Here is a 27,716-nt window from a genome sequence, read left to right as displayed (position 1 = left end):
TTCTTTAGAGTATTGAACAGCAAGGATGATACTTTGAAGATACTTTCAATTGCCTCATGCATGTGAAAGTTGGGCACTGGATAGGAAGAAGGAAGAAGAATCGATGCATTTACAGTGTGTGCTGAAGAAGAATCTTGAAAGGACCAGGGCCTGTTCAAAAGCCCAATCTGTCTTGGAAGAAGTATGCCTGAGAGGCAAGGAGGCTAACACTTTGCCTTGCATATTCTGGACACACTGTTAGGAGAGAGCAGTCCCTGGAGAAGAACGTCGTGCTTGGTCAAGTGGAGGGGCAGCGACCAGGAGGGATCTCCTCGGTGAGATGGACAGACACAGTGGCTGCGACAGTGGACTCAGTCATAGGGATTACTGTGAGGATGGTGCAGGACTGGCCAGTGTTCCTTGATGTTGTTGTTGCTGTTGTGCATAGAGTTGCTATGGGTCAGGGGTTGGAGCTGACTTTCGGTAACAAACTCCAGCCATGGCATCTAAGTGCAACAAAGCACTTGTATTTGCATTTGTTGAAGGAGACCCCATACTGATTTCCATAGTGCTTGTATAATTCCACAATCCCATCAGCAGTGTGGGGTGTTTCTCTACTTGGTCTCCAGCATTTACTAGCTCCTGTTTTCAGCCTTTTGCTAAGAGTGTCAGTGTGAAGTGGTAGTTCATTGTTGTTTTAATTTCTCTTATTGCTAATGAACTTCGTATGATTATTGGTCACCTGGATGTCATCGTTAGTATATTGCCTGTTATTATCTTTTTGATTGAATATTTGTATTTTTCTGTAGATATGTGAAATTATCTTTATCGGATAAATCACTGTAAATATATTTTTCACAATCTGTGGGCTCACTTTTGATGAAATCTTTTGTTGTGCACAAACACCCCATTTTTTGAAGGCCTATGTCCTTTATTTTGTCTTATATAATGTGGATATATTTCATTATGTATGGTATTATATTTATACCTTGTATTGGGCCCTTAAATTTGTCCCTATTGTACCATTGATGATATTTATGACCCTAGGGTTGATATTGAGGTCTTTACTTCACCTTGAATTTACTTTTATAGAAATTCCTTAATATGTTCCAATATAGATTTTTTAATGCAGTATTTTCTCAAGTCATTTATACTGCATTGTGTTGAACAGAAATCAACCACAATAATAGATTCCTATTACTAATGCTACAGAGACTTTATGAGTTTCCAAATTATTATTTTTTAGTAAACAAGACTCGACGTGGAGCCCCTCTGAGTCAGAATCAACTTGATGACATCAAACAACTACAGCAAATATTTGTTCCCAAAAGATGCGATGCAGGATTTTAATAAATTAGGCTAGAGATGACCAGAGTTATCACCAACAACGTCTGCACTAGGAGGCTTCAAGGCGTTTATGAAACATTGTATTATCTTTTCATTTCATCTTTCCACGAATCCCCCTTGTATTTCTGCAAAATCTACGCTGTCCTTTTAGTGAGGTCTAAACCATAGTGGTGTGAAACCTAAGGAAGAACTCAAAGGACAGCAATAGCATTGAACCAGGAACTCGCTTTCCTATTTAATAAACCAAATGACCAGATCATCCTTCCGATTAAGTAAAAGTGGTGCCGATACCATAGACCACCTTTTAAGAGTTTGGAAGAACACAAAAGAAACAGACTTGCCATACTGTTAAGAGGGGAGTGAATTCCTGATAAATTTTACTGTCTAACTTTCCAGAGAAGGAAAGCAGCCCAGCTTGCTGTAACACACTCCATCTCCAGGATTGCCTGCCAAATGCTTCCTTGAGGTCTGCAAGGACTAGTTACTCCCGAGGGAGTGCTTGATAACTCCAGGACACTGTTTTGTGCAAGATCAATAAAAAAGGCAAAGACATGGCGAGCTGCCTTCTCCAATTCTGACTGCCTGCCCCATCGTATCTTTAGAGCGAAACAAAGAGCTCCACGCTGCAACTGACGGTTCCTGCCTGATCCTCACCATCACTTAAACACACCAGGGATTGTCCCTATTTGTTTTTCACACACACCATAATTTTGGGAAATATGTACGAACTCAAGTGCAATTGTATTTTCAGGGCAGTCAAGCTTATGACCATACATTATGATCAATTCCCAGAAGAACCTGCTGTTGACTTGTCACATCAGTGAGAGATTTCTTTCTTAACAGAATATGATGATGTATTTAGAAAATGCCTGTATTATTTACATATGAGAATAATTTTTATTCCTTATTATTCTTCATACACACATATATTCATATAACTTGTATGTTATAGCAAGGTGGGTTTAAGTACTAGAAATTCAGCTACTAAAAAGGCTGATAATAAGAGGCTTGATGAAATGCCCTTTCCTTTCTTCTCTCCCATCCTACATGAGCTAATTTACATAATAAAATGAATAGGAATAATGGAGGGGTCATCTTTTCCTGTGATGGGACCAGAGAGCACTACTTCAGGAAAGAGGGGGGGCGGGGAAATGGAGTCAGGGAATCCAAAAGATCTGGAGATCCTAAACTTGAGCATGGGCAAGGTGAGGCTACTCCAAATATTATCATCAATTTTCCCCAAAAGAGCATTCAGAAAACTTAGCAGGGCAGATCTTCAGCAAAACTGAGGACACGTGAGTCCTTCCAGGTCATTATAAAACAACAGCAACATAAACACCCCCAGATTAATCTTTCTTCAACTCAATCTAATATTCAGGCGATTTAAAGGAATGTGAACTTCATTTTCTTTGCTTGCTGATAGCAACAGAAAACCAGTACAGCCCCTTTCTATTTTGCTCTGAATGGAGATTGTATGAGATCATTTGTTGAACATAGTACATGCCAGATCAAGAGGCAATGGGGGAACTCAAAAGAGTAAGACATCAGGAGAATGTTCTCCAGGGATAGCCATGTTTACTCATGTGACCCAAATGTCTCCCTTTTAGGGGAAGATGGGAAATGCTTGTTTTAGTTATTTTGAAGTCTGCAGTGAATGCTGAGACCCAGGATTCGAGGAGACAGCTTAACGATGCCTGTGCGCATAGTGATGAGATCGCACTCATAAGATCAAAAGTGCAGGTATGATTAAAAAGACTTCATTGGCAGCAAGCATTATTTTAATCTATAAAACATATATCCCAACTCCAGGCTTTCAAACTGGGACATGTTTGCTGAAAACTCAGAAAGGACTGTGTTTGCTAACAGACGTCCTGTTGTCCGCAGGGGCCCTGCCCCAGGAGTGGGGAGGATGCTCTGTCTGCACAGAACAGCTGAGTCAGCAACTGTCTGGCTCTGGGGGTGGCCCACCTGCCCTTGTACATGACCTCTCTCACTTGCTACCTGCATGACCTCGAAGACTGGACCTCTGGGATTTTAGCGGGCCATCAGCACATCTACTGCCAAATTGACATCTCAGGGATTGATGCAACAGTCAAACAGATGAAGATTAAAATAGACATTTTATTAATGAGAGGTTTTGATTGGAGAAGTAAAAAAAACCAAAACAAAACATTACCCTAAAGTGTATTCCAACACATATTGATCCAAACCGCCTCATAGAATTTCCAAAGCAGCAAGAAAAGACAATTCTGTTAGCTCCCCTCCAGGTTTACCATCTCCCACTCACTGGTATTCAGGCAATCCCGACGCCTATCAATCCTACAGCGCAGAGCAGAACTGCCCCTTTGGGTTCCAGAGACTTTATATCGTATTTATAGGGCCAGACAGCCTGAGGTTTTTCAGAGGAGTGGATGGTGGATTTGAACTGCTGACCCTGTGGTTAGCAGATCAATGCTTAATCCATTCACCACCAGGCTCCTTTTACAGTCTCAGAAACTCTATACAGGGCCACTATGAGTCTGAACTGAGTTGATGCCATCGGGTCATGTCCACAGGGGCACATTTCCATGCATTTCTCCTGCCGGTGGGTTGGACTCTCTGACCTTTAAGTTGGCAGCCAAGTGCCACCAGAGCTTCTCCATGGTACAAATTGGAAATTTTAAATTGCTTACAAAATTTAGAATTAATTAGAAAATTTAGAAAGGTTTCAGGATGCAATATCAATATAAACAAAGACTAATAGTGTACCTATAAACTAGCTAACAGACTATTTAAAGCACTCAAACATACACCAGTTGTAATGGTACCAGAAAAACAAACTGGCTGTGATTTGCACACTGAAAGTGGCGGCAGTTGGGAGCTGTCATAAACTAAGGAAGCCTTAATACATGAGAACCTGCCCCTGGGAAGGCCCTTTGCCATGAGCTGGGCAGTGATGCGGATGTGTACAGAAAATGCATTGACCTGTTAAGATTTCTTAACTATAGATTAAATTTAAATGAAAAAAAATTCCAGAGAAGTTTAAATCAACCGAAAGCTGTAAATTATAAGCAGGAAAACAAGTGCATTGGGGTCATGATTTGGATACGTGGCCACCATAAAACCAATCAATTGCCGGGGAGCTAACTTCGACTTGTGAGGGCACAAGGTGTGTCCAAACAGAATCGTGGCCCAGTGTTTTCAATGACTGGTTTTTCCAGAACCTTCTTTCTAGTTGCCTCTAGACTCCAAATCTAGAACCTTTTGGAATAGTAGGCAAGGATGTCATCCATTTGCACCATTCCTGGGCTTCATGTGGTCACAAAAGACTTCCCAGACCTTAGGCCTAGAACAAGATGAGTGACCCTGACTGGTCTCTACTCAGCTGGACATTTACCGGAGGCCAGAGTCCCCAAATCTTGAATCCTGCTGAAGGGGAGAGAAGGGGTCTGAGCCGAACCTTCTCAGTTCCCCCAACAAGATGAGTCACTTTCTTCCCATTTCAGTTCCTCTTGGAGCCTGAGGAGTTACTCAAAGAGGAGTCTCTCGGCAAGGCATCACGTTTCCTCCGCACCCCCAGGACTCCACCTTGTGCTTCAGTCTTCTCATTTAGAAGCTGGTGACCATATGGAATCGGGCCCTTGTCACTGTGCCTGGACAAAAGAAGTGATTCGAATGAAGAGATTTGCTAAGCTGCAATGGATGTAGAACTGGAAATGCAAAACAGGGAATTTAGAGAGGGCTGTGCTCTTCAAACAGCTCTCTTGATCTGGTCCACGTGGGTTATTGTATGGATTAAGAAACCGAGGCTCAAGAAAGTCAAGACCCTTATCCAGGTTCCTTGGCCCGTTGGCTCTATATTACCGATATTTGAGGAAGGCTTCTAAGAGGTCATAGAAACATGGAGTGAAAGGACCGTGGAATGTTTCCATGAACTTTCTGGTGTCTGCTCACATTCCAGCAGAAATGCTGCTAGAACCTAGAAGACCAGGTGCCTCGTTGAGGTCTTCCTGCCGTGCCCTCTGCTGATCCAGGAGTTGCCGATCCTCTTGCCAAGGAGCACGGAGTCCCTGGTTTTTGAAGGTGCACCGGCTGCTGCCCATGCAGAGGGACTGTGTGCCCAGGCAGCCATTTATACCCTTGTTGTGCTCTGCAGTAAGAACAAGATTGCTATTTAGAATCAAGGTAGCTATTTTCCCAATCCACTGTGAAGCACTTAGGCAGGTATTCTTTTGAAGGTAAATAAACACGCTCAGCCACAATTATTTGATTCCATTTAGTATACTCAAAACGGTAATGCTTTAATGATACCCTAGTGGTCTGTAACAGTTAATGCACCACGGAAAACGATTCGTGAAATTCCCTGCTCACTAAGAACGCTAAGACTTGTGTTATGAAAAAAGGGCACCAACCCTCAGGGAGTCAACTGTTTCCACCTCTGCACCTCCTGACAATATTATTAGATTGCCGTTTTCTCTTCGCGGGTCACCAAAGTGTAGTCTTGGGGAGACAGGAAAATCCTGTAACAGGCTCTGCTTTGTTAGCTGATGGATCCTCAGAGCATTCCCAGGGACCGTTGCTATGGCAAACAGGTGGGCTCAAGGAGGCAGCAGGATTTTCTAGCTGGGACCCCCAGGTCTGCAGTCACAGCAGGGTCAGGCAAAGCATGGCAGCGAGACAGACCTCCCACTGGCGGCAGAACTCGTTTCTGTTCGCAGAGCCAGTGGACTGGCAGGTTAAAGACGTGCTCCCCTCAGGTGGGCACGAACTCACCAGCTGCCTGTGTGTCCTGGGGGAAAGGTTGGGAGCCGTGACTCTTAGAAGTATTCCTTGGCATCATGTCTCTCGCCTGCTCTGCGGGGGCGGCAGGTACTGCCTTGTCATAGTTACGGTGGATGGACTTGGTCTCGATGTTTCTAGTCAGAGAGCCAACTGTGCTCAGGCAGATGGATTTCAGAAAGAAGCCCCAGGCAGGCTTGAAGATGATGCAGGTGGGAAGTAGGCTGCCGCGTCACCAGAAGTGCTTTCTTTTTTTTTTTTTCTGTTTTCAGAAGTGCTTTCTCTAGAGATTTCTATGACCTGACCCTTAACAAGTGAGTGTAACAGAGAGGGCAAGGACCTAGGAGGCAGATGAGCCCACATTGTTCCACTGCTAGTCTGTCATCTGTAAGGTGGTCAGATCAAAATCTATTTGGCAGGATTATTATGAACACTGGAGCTCATGTATTGAGTATTCTACATAACAATTAAAAAAAGGTAGCCAGTGTCGTCGTTGTATATAACCCAACCCACTACCATCAAGAGATTCCAACTCATAGCAAATGCATTTAAGGTTTTGAAGGTGATAAATAGTTACAGGACTCGACAGCCTCATCGTTCTCCCTGAGAGCAGCTAGTGGGTCTAGACTGCTAAACTGGTGGTTAGCAGCCACTGTTGACCCGACTGGGCCACCAAGGTTCCTGTTATATATATTTCCCTTTAACATTAGGCAAAGGTGAAAGTAATATGAATATTTTACTGATTGTTTATTGTCAGAATAGGCATCTATATGTAAATTTTACCCATGAAAACAGTGGTGGTGAGAGTGAGTTTTGCCTGTGTTCTGGAATACAAGTATTTCCTACTTTTCCAAAGTTCACTGTTCAACAGTTTGCTTTTAGGAAGGCTATGTAGTACCTGTTTTTGCTAACTAAAAGCAATCAGAAGAGGATTTTCAATCTTTTGAAAGGACTATACTCGGCATATGAACTGAATCAAGCCAGCAAGCTGTGAACTGTGTCTGGCAACATTGCAGTGGTATTATTTTAGGTTACGTGTGCTACTTGGAATGATTTGGGAGATTGGGTTTTTGGGTCTGAGAACACTCAAGAGGTTTTCTCTGTAAATCGATGGTACTGGCATCTGCTCTTGACACCATTCCGGTTTTTGAAAAGGTGCCGAGGAAAGATGTACTTTTGATTAACAAGGGAAGCCTTTCCTAGTACTAGCACTCGCTCACTGCCCAATGTGGCCCAGTTTGGATGATGAATTGCATGATCTCCCTAAGGATGAATCAAAAGGAACGTCTGAATCCCAGAGAACTCCAAGGACAATTACTCTCTTGCACAAACTGAGTCCTGATGGATGCAGTGCCCTCTAGAGAACACTGGTGAGAGACATTTGTACTGGGAACAATCATGTAGTTTTGTCACATAATGAATCTCACATGACAGGTAGCAAAAGCAATATTGTCACATGCCAGAGCCTTGCCCCCAGTTGGTCGAGAAGACATTGGGTTGATGCTTTTATTTCTTCACGATAACAGCTGCATCTTCCCATAGATGCTTTGTATTGACTAAGGATCCTTCAGGGTAGCTTTGCCACTCACTGATTTCTTCTTTCACAAAGTTAATTGTTCTGATTCTAATAGCTCTAGTGTTTATTTCTGATTCTATCTCTAATAGTACTAATATTTCCCTTAAATATTTTTTGAGGTTTAGGGGCAGAATTTAATGCCTTAATGTTAAAAACTTAGCAGAACCCAAATCGCACTGTCATCGAGCTGATTCAGACTCATAGTGGCCCTATAGGTCCGCCTAGGGCTGCACTGTAGGGTTTCTGCGACTTTAAGCCTTTACGGAATAGACAACCTCACTGTTCTGCAGAGCAGCAGCAGATCATAGGCTACCGGGACTCTTTAAAACTTAAAAGAGACGTTAATGCTCATTTATATCTTTTATTGCCTTCAATGAAAGGGAAGAAAATAAATGGTTTTAAAGGGAAAGAAAAGAAAGCCAACATTAAGTGACAACGACTCTCATTGACAAACATGTTATCATATCCCAACTTCTTTCTAACTTTTGTAAGGAGAACGGACCATTACCTATTGCTTTATATAGATTTATCTACACATTCTGGGTGCGTATATTCACAAATGCCAAATTTGCTTCTCTAACACTTCATGTCTTCTTAGAACATGTATTTTTCAATCAAGAAAATATCATGTTAGAAAATTATACTTCTGACAATTTCCTATTAAAGATAGTTGGAGAATAGGGTTAAAATTGGATTTCCTCACCTTCAAACAGTCCTATGTGTTTAGTCCTTCACTCTTAGGCTAGATGCACTTCTAGATTTTGCACATTTTTGATTACTTCTAAATAAATTCCCATTGAAGCTCTTCAGACAGTTATTTAAACAGTCATTCCAAGAATAAGTGAAAATTATTTGCTACTTTGCCTGAGCTGTTTAGGCTCTCTCACTGTTTAAAACTCTGCTACTCTCCAGCCCAGAAACCTTGCTGGCCAATGACCTATTTAGACTGGAACAAAAAAGGTTGCAGGTAGGAAATATCAAGAGTGCCACGTGGTTCTCCACTCCATAAGCTCCTAGCCTGGCAGCTTCTGCCTCCCCTCCCTCCCTTTTCAGAATAGAAGACATACATCACAGAGATCCCTCCCTGTCATTTACGGGGGGAAGGAAAATCCCACTGCAGAGAGAAGCAGGTTTCTGGAGCCAATGATTAGATCTCTAAGGCCAGTTTTGTGTCCCCAATAGATTTTGTTTTCCAAACTAGTTATCTTTTTTTCCTCAGCAAAACCAATAGTCACCAAATTGCTTGTCCATATGTAAATTCAAATGTTTAAACTTTTAATATGAAGCTTATATTGAATGTAATAGTTTTCTTAGCAATTATGGGGCTTTGGGTTCCTTATCACAAAGATGCAAATAATGGAAAGGTGTTTTATATTTATAAGTAGAACTCATTGCCATCGAAGTGATTCCAACTCAGAGCAACTCTATAGGATAGAGTAGAACTGCCTCTGTGGATTTCACAGACTGTAACTCTTTACAGGGGTAGAAAGCCTCGTCTTTCTCTCACGGGGCAGTTGGTGGTTCCAAACTGCTTGCCTCACAGTAGTTAGCAGCTCAATGTGTAACTGTTATGTCACCAGGCTCCGTTACAGGTAGAAGCTAAAGGCTAAAATTAAATGTTTGGTTTAATTCCTTCATAAAGAAAAATTTTACCAGAGTTTCTGATCATCAGAAAATCAGATTTAAATATCTCTAAACTACAGAGTTTACCTCATACTACCTAGTTCTTCCTCCCACTTTGGGTCTTAGTGGCTCTAGAGATGATAAAAATACTGAACTTGACTAAAGGAATATCTGGGGTCAGATAATAAACAGAAAAAATCACTGTCAATTGTGGGTTGTCACAAACAATGCTATCCCAGTGCTGTGATGGAGGAAGATTTTGAATATAAGTCAGTCCTTGTGAGTGAAGAGGGAATCAGTTATTGTCACTGCTCCCTTGTAATGTTTGAGAGTTCTTTATCTTCATCTCTGTGAAGTGTGCTTTATTCCACATAAAACCATCACTGGATGTAGAAAGCCAGCAGGTAGAACCCCAGTGTTACAAATATCAGCATCGAACACTGGTCACAGGATAAGACTTGAATGGGGCGGGCTTGACTTTTGCTACTGTTGTTGCTTCTTTCTCCCTGGTGTTATTGTTGCCTTGACTCAATGGTTCCCTCAAGGCAACTTTATGAATGTATACACCAGAAGCAACATTGTCAGGTCTTGTCCCATTTTTTTGGTCCTTGGTGTGTTCGAGTCAGGTGTGGAGGATATTCTCTAAAGCCATTTCTTTGAGGGTTTCCATCATTGTTGCTGGTACACATGATGTCTTCATTTTAGCAATCATTCTTTCCTGATGACGTGAGTCAAAATCTTGCCGTCCGCACTTCTAAGCTGTATTTCGTTGTTTCCCTAAAGCTAATTTGTTTTCTTAAAAGTCCACAATATAGTCCAAATTCTTCACCAACCATCACTTCCTCTTCTGTCTTCCTTTGTCATTGTCCAGCTTTGACATTCACAGGCTGTAATGGAAAACTGACTTGGGCCAAATACACCTTTGTCACCAAAATGACGTCTTTTTTTAAGAAGCCTCCTGTTGCAGATTCGCCTTTCCCCAGGCAGCCCAGAAAAGGATTTGAGCGTTAAACACACAGGTATGGGCTTCTGTCACTAGCCTGGGATTGACGTGTTGTTCTTTTGACAGGCAATGAAAGCTTGGAAGAGAACTACGTCCAGGACAGTAAAATGGGCTTCGTTATCAACGCCATCTACGCCATGGCGCACGGGCTGCAGAACATGCACCAGGCCCTCTGCCTGGGCCACGTGGGCCTCTGCGATGCCATGAAGCCCATCGATGGCCGGAAACTCCTGGACTTCCTCATCCGGTCCTCCTTCGTTGGCGTGTCCGGAGAAGAGGTGTGGTTTGATGAGAAAGGGGATGCTCCCGGAAGGTAAAGCAGTTTTCTTTCAGTTTTTTTTTTTCTCATGAGTAGATCTCAAAAAGCTCGTGAACTTCTCCAGGTCAGACAGATGACAACTCTGATTCTATTGGGCTTCCTGATCTCTGGGAATTATGAGGATAGATGTAGTCAGATGGCTGAAAAAACAGGGTTGATAATCACATGGCCCTCACTGCAGACCACTCAGTTTAATACATCGAAATATGTACTGGTCGATATTTAAACACTGGCTCTCATCAATGCTGTTCCTGTCCCCGTATAACCTGGGACCTGCCCTGCAAGCCCAAGATCCTCAAGCGATCACACCTGGTCGACATCAGGCTGGCAACCTTTCTGATGGGTGGGTCCCAATGCGTTCCTGCTTGCGGAGCACTTTGAACTCTGCACCTGCTTAAAGAGCTTGACTCAGGAAGAGAAACAAATCCTTTCCATACATTCCTCCTGCTCAGGTTAACTTACATCTCTGATCATGTATCTTTTAGTACAATAAAGGAAATACTTAGGGGGAGGATTGAGTGTCTGTGACCAGTAAAGCATTAGTCAAGTCAGCAATAATTTAACTAGTGAAGAATATTTGCCTTGAGAGTTCTACTCTTTTACAATATATTTGAGCATTCTATCCTTTTGTGTCATACTTTACAATATGAGATCAAATGGACTATAACAAACGAAAGCAGACAGGAAATTTAGCAGGTGGTGAGGTTATGTTGGTGGTGGAGGGACAGCTCAGAAGGATGGTGAAGATGGCAACATAACTCGAAGAATGTGATCAATGTCACTACGTTGTACATGGAGACATGAAACCTAAGTGGTGCAGTGGTTAAACACTCAGCTGCTAACCAAAAGCCCAATCATTCCTCAGGAGCAATAGTTACAGCCAGGGGAATCCCGTGGGGCAATTGCAGCTCAATTCTGCCTGAGAGGGTTTCTAGGAGTCAGAATCAACTCAATGATTTATAGATAGATAGTAGATAGATAGATAGATAAATGATAGATAGATGATAGATGATAGATAGATAGATAGATAGATAGATAGATAGATAGATAGGAGCCTCGGTGGTTTAGTGGGTGATGTGTTGAGCTATGATCCGAATGGTTGGCAGTTTGAAACCACCAGCAGTGTCTCAAGAGGAAGACTGGGCTTTTTACTTCTGTAAACAATTACAGTCTTGGAAACCCACAAGGGGTTGCTACGGGGCAGTATTGACTCAATGGCCACCAGTTTGTTTGTTTTTGGTTTGGATATATATCTCACTGCCATCAAGTCAATTCTGACTCATGGCAACCCTGTAAGACAGGGTAGCACTGTCCCTGGGGGTTTCTGAGACAGGAACTCTATGGGAGTAGAAAGCTAAGTCTTTCTCGCATGGTTTTGAACTGTGAACCTTGAGGATTGCAACCCAATGCGTAACCACTATGCCACCAGGGCTCTATGATATATATACATATATCATATATATAATGTGTTTGTGTATGTGTCCTTTCATTTTACATACAGTCTGTTCTGCTAGGACAGTTGCTTTTATGACACTAATTAGCTCTCATGTGACTGGTACACAAGAATGACATCACTGTGAAGAGTCATTGTGTTCTTTCACAGGACATTTCCTAGGCAAGGGCTCCTCAGCAGAGCCGGGAAGGAACAGGCTCTTGGTGCGGCTTCTTCTGCAGGCAGGAGCTCTTTCCGCTCTGGTTCAGGAGTCATACAACGAGGACTAGGCCTCCAATTTTGCCAGGCTTTCCCAGCAAGGCTGTCTGCTCGCCCCTTCAGGGCTCTTCGTTGCTCAGCTAGACCCAAAGAGCTTCTCTTCTCGCTCTTTTTGTGCATCTCAACTAGCTTCCCAGACAACATCAAGACATCCCAAGTTGCCTGCCTAGGCCATCCACGTAATCTCCTGAGCTGTCGATGGTTCTCACTTCACTTACAGTTTGCTTGGGCACATTGACAGATGGAGGCAGGTTCCTGGTTACAAAATCATAAATGCTTTGAAGTGTGCCCCAAACCTCTTTTTCCTCACAAATCTTGTCATCATTCAGTATCATGGTTTTGCAGCGTGGGAGCTTTTGAGGAAAGCCTCTTTATGTGAACCAAAAGAGAACATCAAATGATTTAATCCTTCACATTGCCATCAGTAAGCATCGTCCTCGTTGTACAGACGATTACACAGAACACCGGTGCTTTCCAGAGCTGTTGAGGCCAGCTAGCCCTCCTAAAATGGTTTTATGAGCAAGTCTTAAACCTTGAACTGCAAACCACTCCACAAAGTCGTCTTAGCATCAAATAACTCAACCACTGCCATTGAGCCTATCCCTACTCAGAGCGCCTCTTTCGAGAAAATAGAGCTGCACCTTGTGTTGCCTGGAAATCTGTATGGGAGCACACAGCCTTATCTTTCGCCCTTGGCGTGCTGGTGGGTTCAACTGGCTGACTCCATGGATAGCAGATCACAGTGCAATCCACTGTGTGACCAGAGATCTGTAAGCCCAATTACAAAAGAATGTCTGCTTTAAGGATTGTACTCGACAAGAGCAACTTGATGGGCCAGATGAGCACTTTCAGGGGCAATGGATTTGGGTTGATGATGGTGAAATCGTTTGGCTGGGCTTGTCAGTGAAGGTGCCAACACTTGAAGGATGTAAGCAATGTCGCTGCATGGCACAGGTAGAGACTGGAGAAGGGACGTACAGTTGTGCATGTGCGTAGGTATTTTCACCAAAATAAAGAAAAATAGATAAATAAATGGAGTGGGTGTCAGAAAAGCTAGGGCCCTCACACAAAGTCACATAGCTAATAACTGGTGGAGACTGTTTGAATGTGAGGTTACCGTCTTTCTGCTATCTCCTGCTGATCCCAAGATTGGGCTAAGTCTCTGGCAACCTTCTTAGTGTAATTTTACAGATACTCAAAAGTTGTGTCTAACCCCAGGGGATCCCCCACATAGCTCCTCATCTCGTGCAAGCTTAGCATTCCACGTTCCGAGCGTTACCTGCGGGGTGGGGCTGAGTCATAAGGAAAGAACCGTGGTGTGTCAGTGGTTACACATTTAGCTGTTCATTCCAAGCTCGCCGTTTTCAACCTGCCAGTTTCTCTTTGGAAGTAAAATATGGCAAGCTGCTTTCATAAAGATTACACCTTGGGCCTCCTATGGGGCAGGTTGTATTCGATCTTACAGGGTTGCCGTGAGTGAGAATCGACACAAAAGCCATAGGTAACCCTCTTGGAAGGACAGGATATACGTCATGAGCAACCATCAGAACAATGGATTCAGTGGATTCCTTCCAAAATACCAGTTAGGTGGGACCAGATTTTCATTGGTTGGGTAAAATTGGGAGGACCAGGATGAAGCCGGGCTTGGATATGTGGAAAGGCTATGCGTTCTGGGTGACTTGGGGCGTGGTCTCAGAAGGAATGCGGGGGACTGGTGTTTAGAATGTTCATTACCTAACCCTCTACACCTACGGTTGAAACTCCACACTCCAATGGGAGCTGGGGTCGGATTGGGAACAGAAAACCTTCCTCGTGGTTTTATAAATGAAATACATAAAGTACCAAACACGGACCTTTCAGCTACTCCACAGATCTCAGTGCCCTCTTACTCCTCTCCAGATTCTCCAAAACATACCAATTACCGTGGAGTCCATTCCGACTCATGGCAAGCTTATGCATCGAACAACAGAATGCTGTTCTATAGAGTTTTCAATGGTTTCTCTTTTTGGATATAGTTTGCCAAGCCTTTCTTCTCATGAACCTCTGGGTGGACATGAACTTCCAACCTTTGGTTAGCAATTGAGTACATGAACTCGTTGCAATATACAGGGGCTTCTATCCCAAATCTCGAAACAATGTCACTATACCACTGGTGGTATGTTGGGCTAAATCTTGAGCTGCGAACCGAAAAGTCAGCGATTTAAACCCACCCATTACTCCTCAAGGGAAAGACGAGGCTGTCTGCTCCTGTAAAGATTTAAAGTTTTGGAAGTGCAAAGGGGCTATAGAAACCTATAGGCTGTCTATTCCCATTCATTTCCTATCGGGTTCTATTCATACAGGCTCTATTCCTAACCCTATTGGTGTTCTATCAGTTGGAATAGTCTTAAGGACAATGAATGAGTCATCGAGTCGATTCCAATACATAAGGACCCTCTAGCATAAAGTACAACTGCTCCTTAGAGTTTCCCAGACTGTTCATCTTTACGGAAGCAGACAGCCTTGCCTTGCTCCTGTGGAGACGCTGCAGAGTTAAGTATCAGGATGCAAACCCACAGTGTCACTAGGACATGGGGCTCCCGAAGAGGGAGCACATGATTTTCGCTCACTTCTCCATTTTCTGAATTACATATTCAAATTAGGAGATTCCCCTGGGTCCCTTTTCAGGGATCAGTTCCTCATGCTTGAAATTGGTCACCTCCCTCTCCTTGCGTCGCCCGCTGTGCCGGCATTTTGCTTTGGGCCCCTCGTGTGAGTACTTCAGTTCATCAGCATGCATCCTCATTGGAGTGCATGTAGCCTCTGCGGTCATGCTGTCACTCATGGCAGGAGGAGAGACCAAGTAACACCCTGGAAGGAGGCCTGCACCCCAAGCGCTTCTTGTCCAGCAGTAGTTTTCCCTCCCCCAGCCTTCCATATCCGCTCTCTTTCACTCCTTCGAGCTTTGGGGACATTTTAGGAATGTGTTTTCTTGCCAAAATATTGTGAAAATTTTGGGTTTCTAAATGCAAATGGAGTGTGAACTGATCTCCCCTATGAATGAGCAAATGAGGAAGTAGAAATGAATGGCTTAGGAGAGTGGTGTGTGGGGGAAAAGATACCCCAGTGCTAACAGGGAAGCAAGACCACCAGGGAGCTGCGGTCACCTGCTCTGGGGTAAAACACGCATAAGAGAAGTGACCATGAGAACCATTCCGGCCCGACATTCACAGCAGGGCTCACAGTCACTGTGAGTTTGGAAAGGGAAGATACTGAAGGTGTCGATCAGTATCACTGATCAACAGAAATGAGTGTGAGCCATCATCAGCCTGTAATCAATTAATACCCATTCGGATTTCCTGGCTACCGTTCAGAGAGCTACTCCGAAGACGTTCTGGGATATGTCAGTAACAGTGGACTTCCCAATCATCTGTTAGCAATCGGCGAGAACAGTGAAGGGAGAAAAGCCATTCAATTGGTCTTAGTGGTCTAAAGAAAGGAGCGGTAGTTAGTCACTTAGAGAAACAATGGGGTCCTTTCAATCAGCCAGTAAGGTTCTGATGCTAACCTAGATTGATTGGTAGAGTGCTAGAAAGATTCGGAGTCAAGTTCAGAAATAAAGGATACCAGGGTAGAGTAGGTGTGTGTGTGTGTGTGTGTGTGTGTGTTTTGCAGAAAAGTTTTCCCCGATAAAGCACAAGAGGCCATTCCTCTTCTGTTTTAGCCCAGAACTCATGAAGACTCAGCATAGGTATAAATCACACTTCACTGGTCAGTAAACAAGAGAACCAAGCATCAGATGTAGGAAACTTCACCTGAGTGATGGTCTACCTGGGGCAAACCCACACAAGAACGTTTCACAATACTGGGGGGTTTCAATGGCTGAGAGATAGTTATGCCAACAAAAGGTGTTCTCCAAGTTCCTTATGTTAATAGAAATATGAGAGTACTCCAGAGTATTCATAGAACTGTAAACGAGAATGATATAGTGCCTTTGACTTGCATATGCCTTTGTCCCAGTGGTGAAATACTTTTACTTGCCTTGTCGTACTAACCCCCCACCAGAATGGTGTGAACTATAAGGCCTTTAGAGACAGTTCGAAGTAGTCTAATATTCCGTTCAGATGCTAGAAAAGGGAGCCCAACTTGCATGTTCTGGTGTCAAGTCGTGTGTTCTTTCCATCACTTTGGAAAGTGTCCTACACCACCACCGCTGGGCAGCCATGAGGTCACATCAGACAGTGACGATTTCTAAAGGGAGGTTTTGGCCATCTCAGAGCACTGCAGCATTTGACATTACTGAAATAGCTGCCGACAGTTATTTGGATTCAAAATGTTTGCCCTAATCAGTGAAGAGATCAGCTTAAATGTCAATGTGCAAGATGTTAAATCCTCAACATCCTTACTAATTAAACCTGTGTTTCTCAGATTTCTCCCTCTATTAGCACCTAACAAGGAAGGCACGAGGCTTGGTAAAATGCGCCTATTTTAATCCAGCATAGTGAAAACAGACACCGAAGTTGTGAAATAAATTTGGGATAAAAGTAATCAAATTAAGAAAGTACTGTTTGAAAGGATAGCGTGCTTGCTCAAAGAATACCACAGGGGATGCTGATTGGAAGGCAAGGGTGATCAAGCAGACACGGCATTGTTTTTTGGAAAATAAGCAGAGTGAGAGAAGTCCAGGAGTTCATAGTTTGCAGCAGAGACACAGGATGTTCAAGCAGAGATGGGAGAGCGGATACACATCTAATGATATCAACAGGACTATTGGGAGGTTAGGGGTGCTAATCCTAATGAGAACAAGGAAGAAGACAATGTTCTAAATTTGTTGTTGGTGATGAGTGCACAACTTTTAAAAATGTGCTCAAACCACTGAACTGTATGATTTGTGAATTTTATGTCAATACAACTTCAAATTAAAAAGTAACATTTTTTTAAAGACACAAACTAAGATGCTGATAGTCGCTGTCCCTGGGGGGTGGGGCAGCTCTCCTCTGCCTTTGTTTCATCCTTATTTATATACCCTCTTTTCTTTATTTTCTACAAGATGCTCCTGTTTTTCCTGACCCATGTGTTGTTTTCTTTTTTAGATATGACATCATGAATCTGCAGTACACCGAGGCTAAGCGCTATGACTATGTGCACATTGGAACTTGGCACGAAGGAGTACTGAACATCGATGACTACAAAATCCAGATGAACAAGAGTGGCATGGTGCGGTCTGTGTGCAGCGAGCCTTGCTTAAAGGGGCAGATTAAGGTAAGTCGCCTGTGAATTCTTGGATATGCTTTGCACCATGAGCTGAGTACCTGGGCATGAGCAAAGGGCCTCTATTTGCATTGCAGTGCTGGGCTGGGCTATGCACCCGGGCATAGAAACCAAGGGGATGCGTAATTACACGAAAAAGTGAGCCAAGTGAGCTTTTGGAACAAAACCAGTGGTACTCCTTGGTCACAGGTCTAGATATTGATAAAGAAAGTAAAAACCAAGCAATCCTAAATAAACGTCTAATTAAAATAGCAAGGAATGAAGTGAGGTGGCCCAGACCATTGACCTTCCTGGAACTGATCTTCTCTTTTGAAGAGAGGATCTCCACTTTCTGATCATTCTCCAGGGCTTGTGTTTTTAGATTGGGGCAAGCGTGTAACCCCGGCATGACTGCAAACGTAAGCCTAGAGTAGACACTTCAGAGTGAGCTGGGCTGCTCGTGCTGGAGATGAAGGCAGCCCCTGCTATTTAAAGCAAAGCTGGATGATGCGATAGGAAATGGAGCAAAGGGGAGGGATTGCCAACGGGCAGGACATGGATTAGATGACCTCATAGGTCTTTCCCATCTCTAATTTTCTGTGACTCACCTCTTGGAGCAGACAGACTGTCACGTAAATGTCACACCACACAGCTGGAGCTGGAGCTGGAGATTTCTGTGGCACTCTAGATGATGTACCACCCCGAGGGCTGCACGGCCATTCTCAGGAGCTGTGGGGCCACCCGTGTGGGGTAGAAGCACAGAAAAGAATTCACGTAGGGACCCCAACAAGAAAAATCACCCAGTTTCCATCAAGTTGATTCTGATGCACGATGTGGGTCTGAGTAAAACCCTCCCCATGGGTCTTTCGAGGCTGAGACCTTTAGAGAGTACATTGCCTCCCAGGTGTTCTGAGTGGATTGGAACGGCTGCTCTTTCAGTGTGTGCTTACATGAGTGCTTACATGTTTGCGATACCCAATGACTCCAAGTTGTTTGACTCCCAGGAAGGGTTGAAAGAAGGTATTACTCTGTCACCAAGGGAAACACGTACTTGAAGCCATCAACTCGGGACCATCGAGTGAATTCTGACTCACAGCAACCCTAGAGGACAAGGGATAACTGCTCCTGTGAGTGTCAGAGCCGTAATTCTTTATGGGACTAGACAGTCTTGGCTTTCTCCCTTGGAGCTGCTGGTGGTTTAGAACTGATGACCTGGTGGTTTGAAGCCCAACTCAGAACCTCTCACTACGCCAGCCACCAGGGCTTCTTTGAAAACATGAGGATGCATTAAATCAACCAGTCACCAAAGGACAAGTATTGCATGATCCCATTTAAGGGAACTAGGTAGACTAGGCAGATGTGTAGAGACCACAGGTCACTAGTGATTTCTAGGGGCAAGAGAGGGGCGGACACAGGGAGTCATTGCTTAGGAGGACAACATCTGTTAGGGTGATGGGAAATTATAGAAAAATATGGATGCCCACCATGACCGATGTCATTAATGTCGCCAAACTGCACATGTAAAAATACAGAAATGACAACTGTTCTATGTAGATAGGCGGATAGACAGATGGCTAGACAGATATTTGCTGCTGCTAGCTGCTCACTTCAACTCATGATGATCCCATGCGTGCAGAGACGAACTGCTCCCATAAAAAGTCACCATCTGGGAAACCCCCAGGGGCAGTTGTACCCTATCTCCCAGGGTCCCCATGAGTCAGAATCAACTCAGTGTCAATGAGTTGTGCTGTGTTGCATTCTGTTGCGCCTCTGGTTGCCATGAGTTGGAACGTGACCGAACATACCATCTGAGAAGAGGTGTTGAGTCGTTTTGGTAGAATTAAACTCTCTGTGATCCCTACACCTTTAAGGAAGGAAACAAAGTTCTGAGACGACTCACCCAACTTGTAATGGCTTCTGCCTTCCCGGCAGAAGTGAGATAGTTTGCCATTACCATGGCCACCAACTGATTAGTTAGGCCCCATATTATTTCTACAATAGGATTCCTGGAGCCCCGTGCTCTGGCCTGGGTCAATCTTGGAAGTGTTGGATTATGAGTTCTAGGCAAGGATTTCCATGTGGCTGGGCAGCACAGGCCATTTAGAAGTCTGAGCCACGTCTCTCTTTGCAATCAGTGCAGAAGTAGATCAATGTTGTCCAAAGTGCTCCAGCTGACCCAGTGTGTACAGGTTGCCTGCCAGCCCTGCTCCTCCCTTCTGATTCTTGTCCAGATGGAATTCCTTCATACAAGGCCACCTGGTGGTATGCAGGAGGGTGTTTTCTGGGTTTCAGGGCCCCCACATGTCTCCTTCACTGTTGCCAGGAGATGCTGCAGTAGGACTCTGGGTCTGCTGACTTTTCTAGATAGCAAGGAAGTCTGAAGTCACTCAATGTGCACACTCACGCGGTGGACCCCTGCTCTCCTGCCACCCAAGGATACCAAGGATGCCATGCTTTTGACCTGGGCTTCCTTTCCCGTGTGGCCAGTCGCCTTGAGTCTGCAGCATAGATAGCCAGTTTGAAAGTGTATGGAGCTACAAAGTGCGGCTTTCCAGACTATAAAGGGCGAGAGGAGCTGGTGAGAGAAAAGAAACCACGACAAAGATTCATTGCGCTAGTTCTCCTTTCTGGTCCCTGGCGGTCCTCTCAGGGGTGACATGCCACGGTGGGAGCTCCGTTACTCCCTGCCCTCCCAGCTGCAAGTTCCTGGAGAGAGACCTTTTTCTTCCCCCTAAGTTAGAGGAAAGCTGGTCGAACGACATCTCTATGCCTCGATATGGAATCATTTCTGGCATCGTGTGTGCTGTGCTCGTGCGGTGTTCCCGAAGGCAGATCCAGCAAGCATTGCTGAGCTATTACAGAGCACTTACTACAGATGCATATCTCCTGGGGGACAATTTTAGAAACAGTGTGCACCCTGCAGGAGGACAATGCACTTGTTCTCAGTTGCACCTGAAGTGGAATTCGGGGAGGGGGAGCCATGCCGTGTGTTTGTTTCTCTAAGCACCCTGGGAAGTTTTGAAATGAGTGCGATCCGAATCCCATTTTCCAAATAATAACACAGTAATCCTTACACCACTAATTTGCCACCTACCAGGCCCAGAATGCATGGAGGAAGAGCTTCTGTAGCCACCACGAAGACAGGAGGGAGGCAACTTCTGAGTGCATGTAGGATGGAAACTCTATGGGGCCGGTCTAATCTGTCCTCTGTGGCTACCCGAGTCCAAGACAGTGGCTTTGTTTTGCTATATTGAAAGAGAACTGAGAACCGTCTCTTAGTGTTCTCTAAAGAAACAGACCCAGCCAGATCTATAGATAGATTTGAGAAAGACAACTTGATTTGGAAGAAATGGATAACATGATTATGGATACTGGCAGGTCTAAATTCTGTAAGTCAGGCTACAGGCTGAAGACTGTGATTGTCTTGATTTAACCTAGGTAATAGGAAGAAGGTAAGAATTCTAGCAAAATACTCATAAACTGATGGCCAAATATTTCCTAGGGGGGAACTTTTGGCTCATAAAGCCTTCAACTGCTTATATACGGCCCAGCCGTATTAAGGAAGATAATTTGTTGCATCCAAGGCCAAATGACTCAATCACATGTAACTACTTGTGCTTTCTAACAGTCTCTAGCCTGGCATTTGACTGAAAAGCTGGCATGTGTTAGGAGAGAGCAGTCCCTGGATCGGGCTCTTGCGCTTGGTAAAGTGGAGGTGCAGTGAGAAAGAGGAAGATCCTCAGCAAGGGGGATTGGCATGGTGGCTGCCATGAGAGGCTCCAACATAAGAACCATTGTGATGGTGGTGCAGGACTGGGCGGTGTCCCTGCTGTTGTACCTGGGTTTGTATAAGTCACAACCAACACGATAGACCCTGTCGATAACACTGTCGTCCAGTTGGCCTATGAAATCAACCATCCTGGGGGTATGTACACCACAGAGCAGAATCTCAACCAGTCTAGAGATTCATTCCCATCCCCAATCCCACCCCAAGGTTAGAGGAAGGGAGGAAGGAGCCACTGGTACAAAATCCCAGAGGCAGAGCAGTTCAGTGAGAACTGTCACCCAAGAGGGGGTGTCCTGATGGGTCAGGAACAGTGGAGCTATCCAAACCTCAAAACAAGGATATCAGCTGAAATTCAGCGGGACCAGAGAAGCATCTGGAAAAGCCACGGCCCCTACCTGCGATACTTGCGACATGGACTGGGGAGGGGCATATCTGGGTCTCTATTTCTGCTTCTCAGAATCCCTAGAGCGTTCCCTTGGCAAAACGACCCAGAGGCTTCATGCAGATGTACTTAAGGTAAAAGTTCACACCTTACCATTTGTTCTCCATTTTGACCCATGTACAAGTTGCTCTAGTTTCTATTGTTTTCTGTTTGCTTTTCGATTGAGGGTTTTCACTGTTTTATTTTGCTATTGTTGTAGGTTTTGTTTTATTTTTGTAAGTTTTTCTTTATATGAATTTCAGGATAGGTAAATCTGGAGAGGCAGTAAGTGGATTAATAGTTTCTTAGGGTGATGACAAGGGAGGATGGGGGAAACGGGGGCGTAATGGCAATGAGCACAAGGATGAAACAATGTTCTCACACTGATCATGGTGATGATCATACACGTCTTCTAAACTACTGGAATGGTATGATATGTGAATTACATGTCAATAAAACTTAATTAAAACAAAGGAAAATAATGTATCAAAACTAAAAATATTAATATAAAATAAGAAATTAATTTTTTAAAGCCTATCCAGAGGCAAGTTGATAAAGATGCCTAGAAAATGTAGTTCAAAGTTCTCTTAGCTCAGGCTTCCTTGAATCCTTAACGCCAAGCAAGGCTTAAGCGATGATATAATATTAGGAGTTATAATGGCAGAAAAGGATAAGTGGGAGTTAAAAAAGGAGGGAGACAAGGAATAAAGGGGCATTGAATACAAAGTGAGGCATTCCTGAGCTGGTCCTGGATTCACCGAGCAGAGCCAGTCACCCATCAGTATGGCGGTCTCTGGACATTAGATTTACAACATCAAACTTCAGACCATGTACCGCAGGGAGGAGGGGAGAGGAAAGTTTGTACCTGTCCCATTCTACTATTTCCTGTGGTCAAAATCATCCTCAGGGATATAACTCTCACTCAGTGTCTGTGTTCTATCGCCTGGACCCTTTAGGAAGCTAAGAGGGGGAGCAGAGAATGCATTCTGTTAAGTGACCCTGCTGATTCTGGAACAGTCGGGGAAATAAAGCTCCCATAGACCCACGGGTCTGGTTTGGGGTGCCACTGTCCTGGGTCCCATAGAGGCCAGGCTGGATCTCAGTACCTGCTGCAAGGGACAGACAGCAGTGGAAGCCAGTAGATGACCAAAGATGATGAGGCTTGGGGTGTCCAGTTAAAAGGAGTCTAGAACATTCCAAGAATCAAGAGGCAAGCAATCAAAAGAAAATGAGACCAAGAGATCTTGAGCCATCACACAAAACATGGACAGTGGATCTTGAAGCAAACAGGCCTCAGTCGGACACAGTATTTCCCCAGACAGATTGTACTATCATTGTCCAGATGCAATGAAGGACGGAGGAGGATGTGAAAAGAGACAGAAAAGCAAAGGAAGGGAAAACAAAACTAAGTGGGATAAAGATTGAGCCCATCATTTATCAAGCATATTTTTATGCAAGTACACATATCAGTTCAATTACTTCTTTAAACAAATTCCTAAGACAAATTTTAATGCCATTTTAGAGATGAGCTGTCTAAAGCCCAGAAACAATGAGCCATTTGGCCACGTGCTCCCTCGGTTTTCAGAAGTGCCAAGGTTGGGTTTGGAGCAAATCCAAAGGTCAGCCCATCCCATCACCCTGTGCTCTTCAACTATCCTTCGCTACATCAGCTGATATATTTCCTACAAAGGCACATTTCAATTTTTCAGGATGATTTTCTCCCTAATTTACAATATGAAATTGCCCAATGTTGTTGAGACAATCTAGGAGTCTGGAAACAAGATTGGTGGCAGAAGTAGGGAGAGTTTGACAGAGGCAGGAAAACAGACAGAGAAATAAACCAAAGGAAATGATTCTGAAGTTGACCTTTACTGACTGTGTTTCGTCTCTCCTTACTACGCCCCACATTCTCTCTGTTTTACTTTCTTCTCCCCTTCAGTTTTCTTGGATGCTTTTCCCTGGATGATGATTGGGGGTTGGGGGGCCAAGTGGGGAGAATGGAGAAGATTCCTGCTTCTTCCTATCCTCATCTCATCATTCAGAAGAAATTCTGGAGAAATTACGTAACCTTGGAATATTTCACAAGTGCTTTCTTTAAGTCATATGGTCATGCTTGTTATTGCTGTCAGGTGCTGTCAACAGGAAAAACACTGGCTGGTCTGTGCCAGGCTCACATGAGTCCTTGTGTCTGAACCCACAGTAAAGAGAGAACTGACACAGCGGCCTTGCTCTTTTTCACTACCCTCTACTTTGTCAAGTATGATGTCTTTCTCCTGGAAATGGTATCTCCTGGTAACAAGTCCAAGGGACACGGAATGACGTCTTCGTAAAAGACTTCAAGCAGTCTTCAACAATAATATTGAAAGTACCGTGGACTTCCAAAACAACCATTAAATCTGTCTTGGAAGACGCACTTGCCATCTTTGACTCTGAACATTCTGGCTGTATTTCTTCCAAGACAGACTTGGTTGCTTGGGAAGTCCATGGCACTTTGTTCATTGAAATGCATCGATTCTTCTTCTTTGGTCTTCCTTATTCAGTCTCCAACTTTTACATGCATAGAAGCAATTGAAAATACCATGAGTTGGGTCAGGCACACCTTAGCCCTCAAAGTAACGTCTTTGATTTACACCACTTTAAAGTAGGCTTTTACAGCAGATTTACCTAATGGAATCTATATTTTGATCTCTTGATTGCTGATTCCATCAGCATTGATTGTGGATCTAAGCAAGACAAAATCTTGACAACTTAATTCTATTCCCCATGTATCATTATGTGTTAGTCCGGGTTAACTAGAGCAACAAATCCAGAGAGGCTCATATGTGTGTAGTAGAGAACTTGATATCAAAGAGTAATTGTGCAATAAGAAAACATCTCAGCCCGTCCAGATCAAGTCCATAAGTCTGATATAAGTCCATGTGTCTGATACCAATCTATAAATTCCTCTTCAGACTCATACAACACATGCAATGACTCTGAATGCAAGAAGATCACAGGCCAGTGTGTGGAAAGTCTTGTGGATCCAGTGGCAGTGGAAGCATCTCAGAACTGGAATGGGTCTCCACGTGGCTCCTCCAGCTCCAGGGCTCTGCCTCTACCAGCATAGCTCCATGTGTCTTGTTAACAGGACTGTGCAGCAGAGAGTGTGTATCTGGCCCTCAGTGTACTATTTATCTCCGTCGTGCCTTCAAATGGGGTCACCAAGCTGGGACCTGATTGACAAGCTGGACTCCACCCCTTCCTCAAGTTGACAGTAGATTATGCAACTGCTGCACATTATATTGCCTATGACCCAGTTGTGAGGATTTTGAGTTTTCTCTACAAACTAAAGGCTGTAGTCCTCAGTCTTTATCAGCAAGGGCTTCAAGTCTTCCCCACTGATAGCAAGCAAGATTGTGTCATCTGCATATCAGAGATTGTTGATGAGCCTTCCTCGAATCCTGATGCCACACTCTTCATCATATAAGCCAGTTTATCTTATTTGCTGAGCATACAGCTTAAACAAATATGGTGAGAGAATAAAACCCTGATGAACATATTTCCTGATTTTGGACCATGCAATATTCCATTATTCTGTTTGTACAACTGCTCCTTGATCCACGCACAAGTTCTGCATGAGCATAATTAGGAGTTCGTGAATTCTTATTCTAAAGGCTGTTGTTGAGGATATCTTTGCATAGTAATTAAAACATAAGTAAACATCTTTCTGGTATTTCTTGCTTCTAGCCAAGAGTCATATGAAATAAGCGACGATATTGTTTGTTCCATGTCCTCTTCTAAATCTGGCCTGAACCTCTGAAAGCTCCTTATTTATGGATCGCTGCAACCATTGTCGAATGATCATCAGCAAAAATGTACTTGCATGTTATATCAATAATATTGGTCTGTAATTTGTGCATTCTGTTGGGTTGCCGTTCTTTGGAATGGGTAAAAATATGGATCTCTTCCAGTCAGCTGTCCCAGGAGCTGTCTTCTACATTTCTTGGCATAGACCAGTGACTGCTTCCAGTGTTTCATTAGTTTACTGAAACATTTCAGTTGGTATTCCATCAATCCTTGGAGGCTTGATATTAGCTAGTGTTTTCAGTGCAGCTGGGACTTCCTCTCTCAGCACATAGGTTCTTGCTATCTCTCGAAATGGTTGCACATTGACTAGTTCTTTTTAGTACAGTGAATCTGTACTATCTTTCCATCATCTTTCAATATTTTGCCAATAGAGTCTTTCAAAGTTTCCATTGCAGGCTCTTTTTCTCCCCTGCCTTCAGACGAAGACATGCTGAGCATGTTCTTTCTTTTTGGTTTCCTAATTCCAGTTCTTTTCACAATACGATCATATAATTAAATATATTTTAGAGATTATAAAAACTATTCCTGGGTGGCATAAGCCATTCTTGATTACTGCTAATCTAGGGTTTGACAGCCCTGCCCCACTCAGGTGCACGTGGAAGAAAAGCCTGGAAGTCTGTCTCAGGATTGTAGGCATGAAACCCCTGTAGATCAGTTCTATTCTGTAGTACAGTGATTCACCATGAATGGGCTCAACAACAGGTTTAGGTTGGTTTGGGTGTATGTTCAAAAAAGCCAAGTTATATATTGTTTGCAAACTACAAAGTTTAAAATCTAGCTAGCTGTTTTTTTAAATTTATTAAATAGAACTTATTTCACCTATTTGTTATCTATTGCTATCAGGGAGATGAAAACTGAATTTTAAAGACAGCCAAAGAAATGTGGCTGTCAGAAGACTTCCTGAGGTAAACTACTGCAGATTCCCTTATTTTACTTAGTCTTTTGTATCACTGGGCTCTTACCGCATAATTAATATGGGCAAAGAAGCCAAGGAACATATTTGCTGAGTATCAAAACAAACGGGGCCTGATCATTTCCATCGTGACCTTAGATGTTCTCAAATACGAATGGAGCAGAGAATCAAGTTAAGAAATAATGTACTATGGCTTCTAATTAAAATTTTAAATGCTTCTAGCTTTCTACTGTGAGCATTACTAGGTAATTCTGCTGGGAGAGTTCGTCTCAAGATTTTCTGTGGCAGGGAGCCATTTGAGATGAGATGCCAATAGTGTAAACTTTTAATTTTAAGTAATATCCTCATTTTTTAATATAATAGCTAATACTCATTTTCCTCCCAACCAAAGGAGGTCCATTTCCCAGAACACTATTGGAAAATACTCTTTTATAATCTTCAAAATCTTCACATTGGCTAATTTTCAGAAATAACTATATCTTTATCTAGAAGGTACAGAACACAGACATGCAAGCCACTGCATATGACAAACTGACAGATGGGTAGTGACCTGTATCTCTGTAGTTCTACTATTGCTGTTACCCCTTCTTTTTGTTTGCTTTATAAAGTAAGAGTTGCAGGAAATATCTGTATCCTGGGTTTATGATCTCCAGGAGCATAGTTGAGAATTGTAAAATGAATCATAACGTTCCTGCCATATCATTTTCTCCCATAAGGAAGAAAAGTGTACACTCAATAATATATAGAATAAAACATAAGATACTATATGAAATCAGCTGGGCATACTTTACAACATGTGCAGTACTTTTCATTGATAGAAGCAGCAGATAATTTTTATTAAGCTAAGAAATAGCCAACGGCACATTAGAAGATCACATCTTAAAATTTACTCCATAGTGATACATTATTGCTGAGGTGTTGATATTTTCTGTAATTATACAGATTGGTCCTTTGTCTAATAAGTTATCGCACAAACGTTCGCCCCCAGTCTTGAAGTTCTCTTGGCGCTCTCCTGGTGGTAGGCTTCCGGCATGCGTAAATGTTTCCAGTTTAAGAGGCTGTCTAGCTTGTTTGGTGCCATTTGTGTGTCCATAATTACGTCGATGGGAGAAAGACGAGGCGTTCTACCCCCATCAACACTGACAATCTTGGAAACACACAGGGGGTCACTATGAGTCGGCCTTGACTCAATGGCTGTGAATTT

The 27,716-nt window shown here is 43.4% G+C and overlaps 1 protein-coding gene across 2 annotated transcripts in view; it reads left to right on the top strand.

The window, feature by feature from the left end:
* The window catches only part of GRM1 (glutamate metabotropic receptor 1), a 461,245-nt gene that overhangs the window by 352,957 nt on the left and 80,572 nt on the right, over positions 1–27,716 (top strand). For both annotated transcript variants that reach the window (XM_075553889.1, XM_075553891.1), the window contains exons 4-5: positions 10,353–10,599; positions 17,389–17,557. In XM_075553889.1, the coding sequence (XP_075410004.1) occupies positions 10,353–10,599; positions 17,389–17,557 (416 nt within the window). The remainder of the gene's footprint in view (positions 1–10,352; positions 10,600–17,388; positions 17,558–27,716) is intronic.

This window comes from Tenrec ecaudatus, chromosome 7, assembly GCF_050624435.1.
Source record: "Tenrec ecaudatus isolate mTenEca1 chromosome 7, mTenEca1.hap1, whole genome shotgun sequence".
NCBI classification, from domain to species: Eukaryota; Metazoa; Chordata; class Mammalia; order Afrosoricida; family Tenrecidae; genus Tenrec; species Tenrec ecaudatus.
Note: the sequence above shows the minus strand (reverse complement) of the source record. Positions and strands in the feature narration are given on the sequence as shown.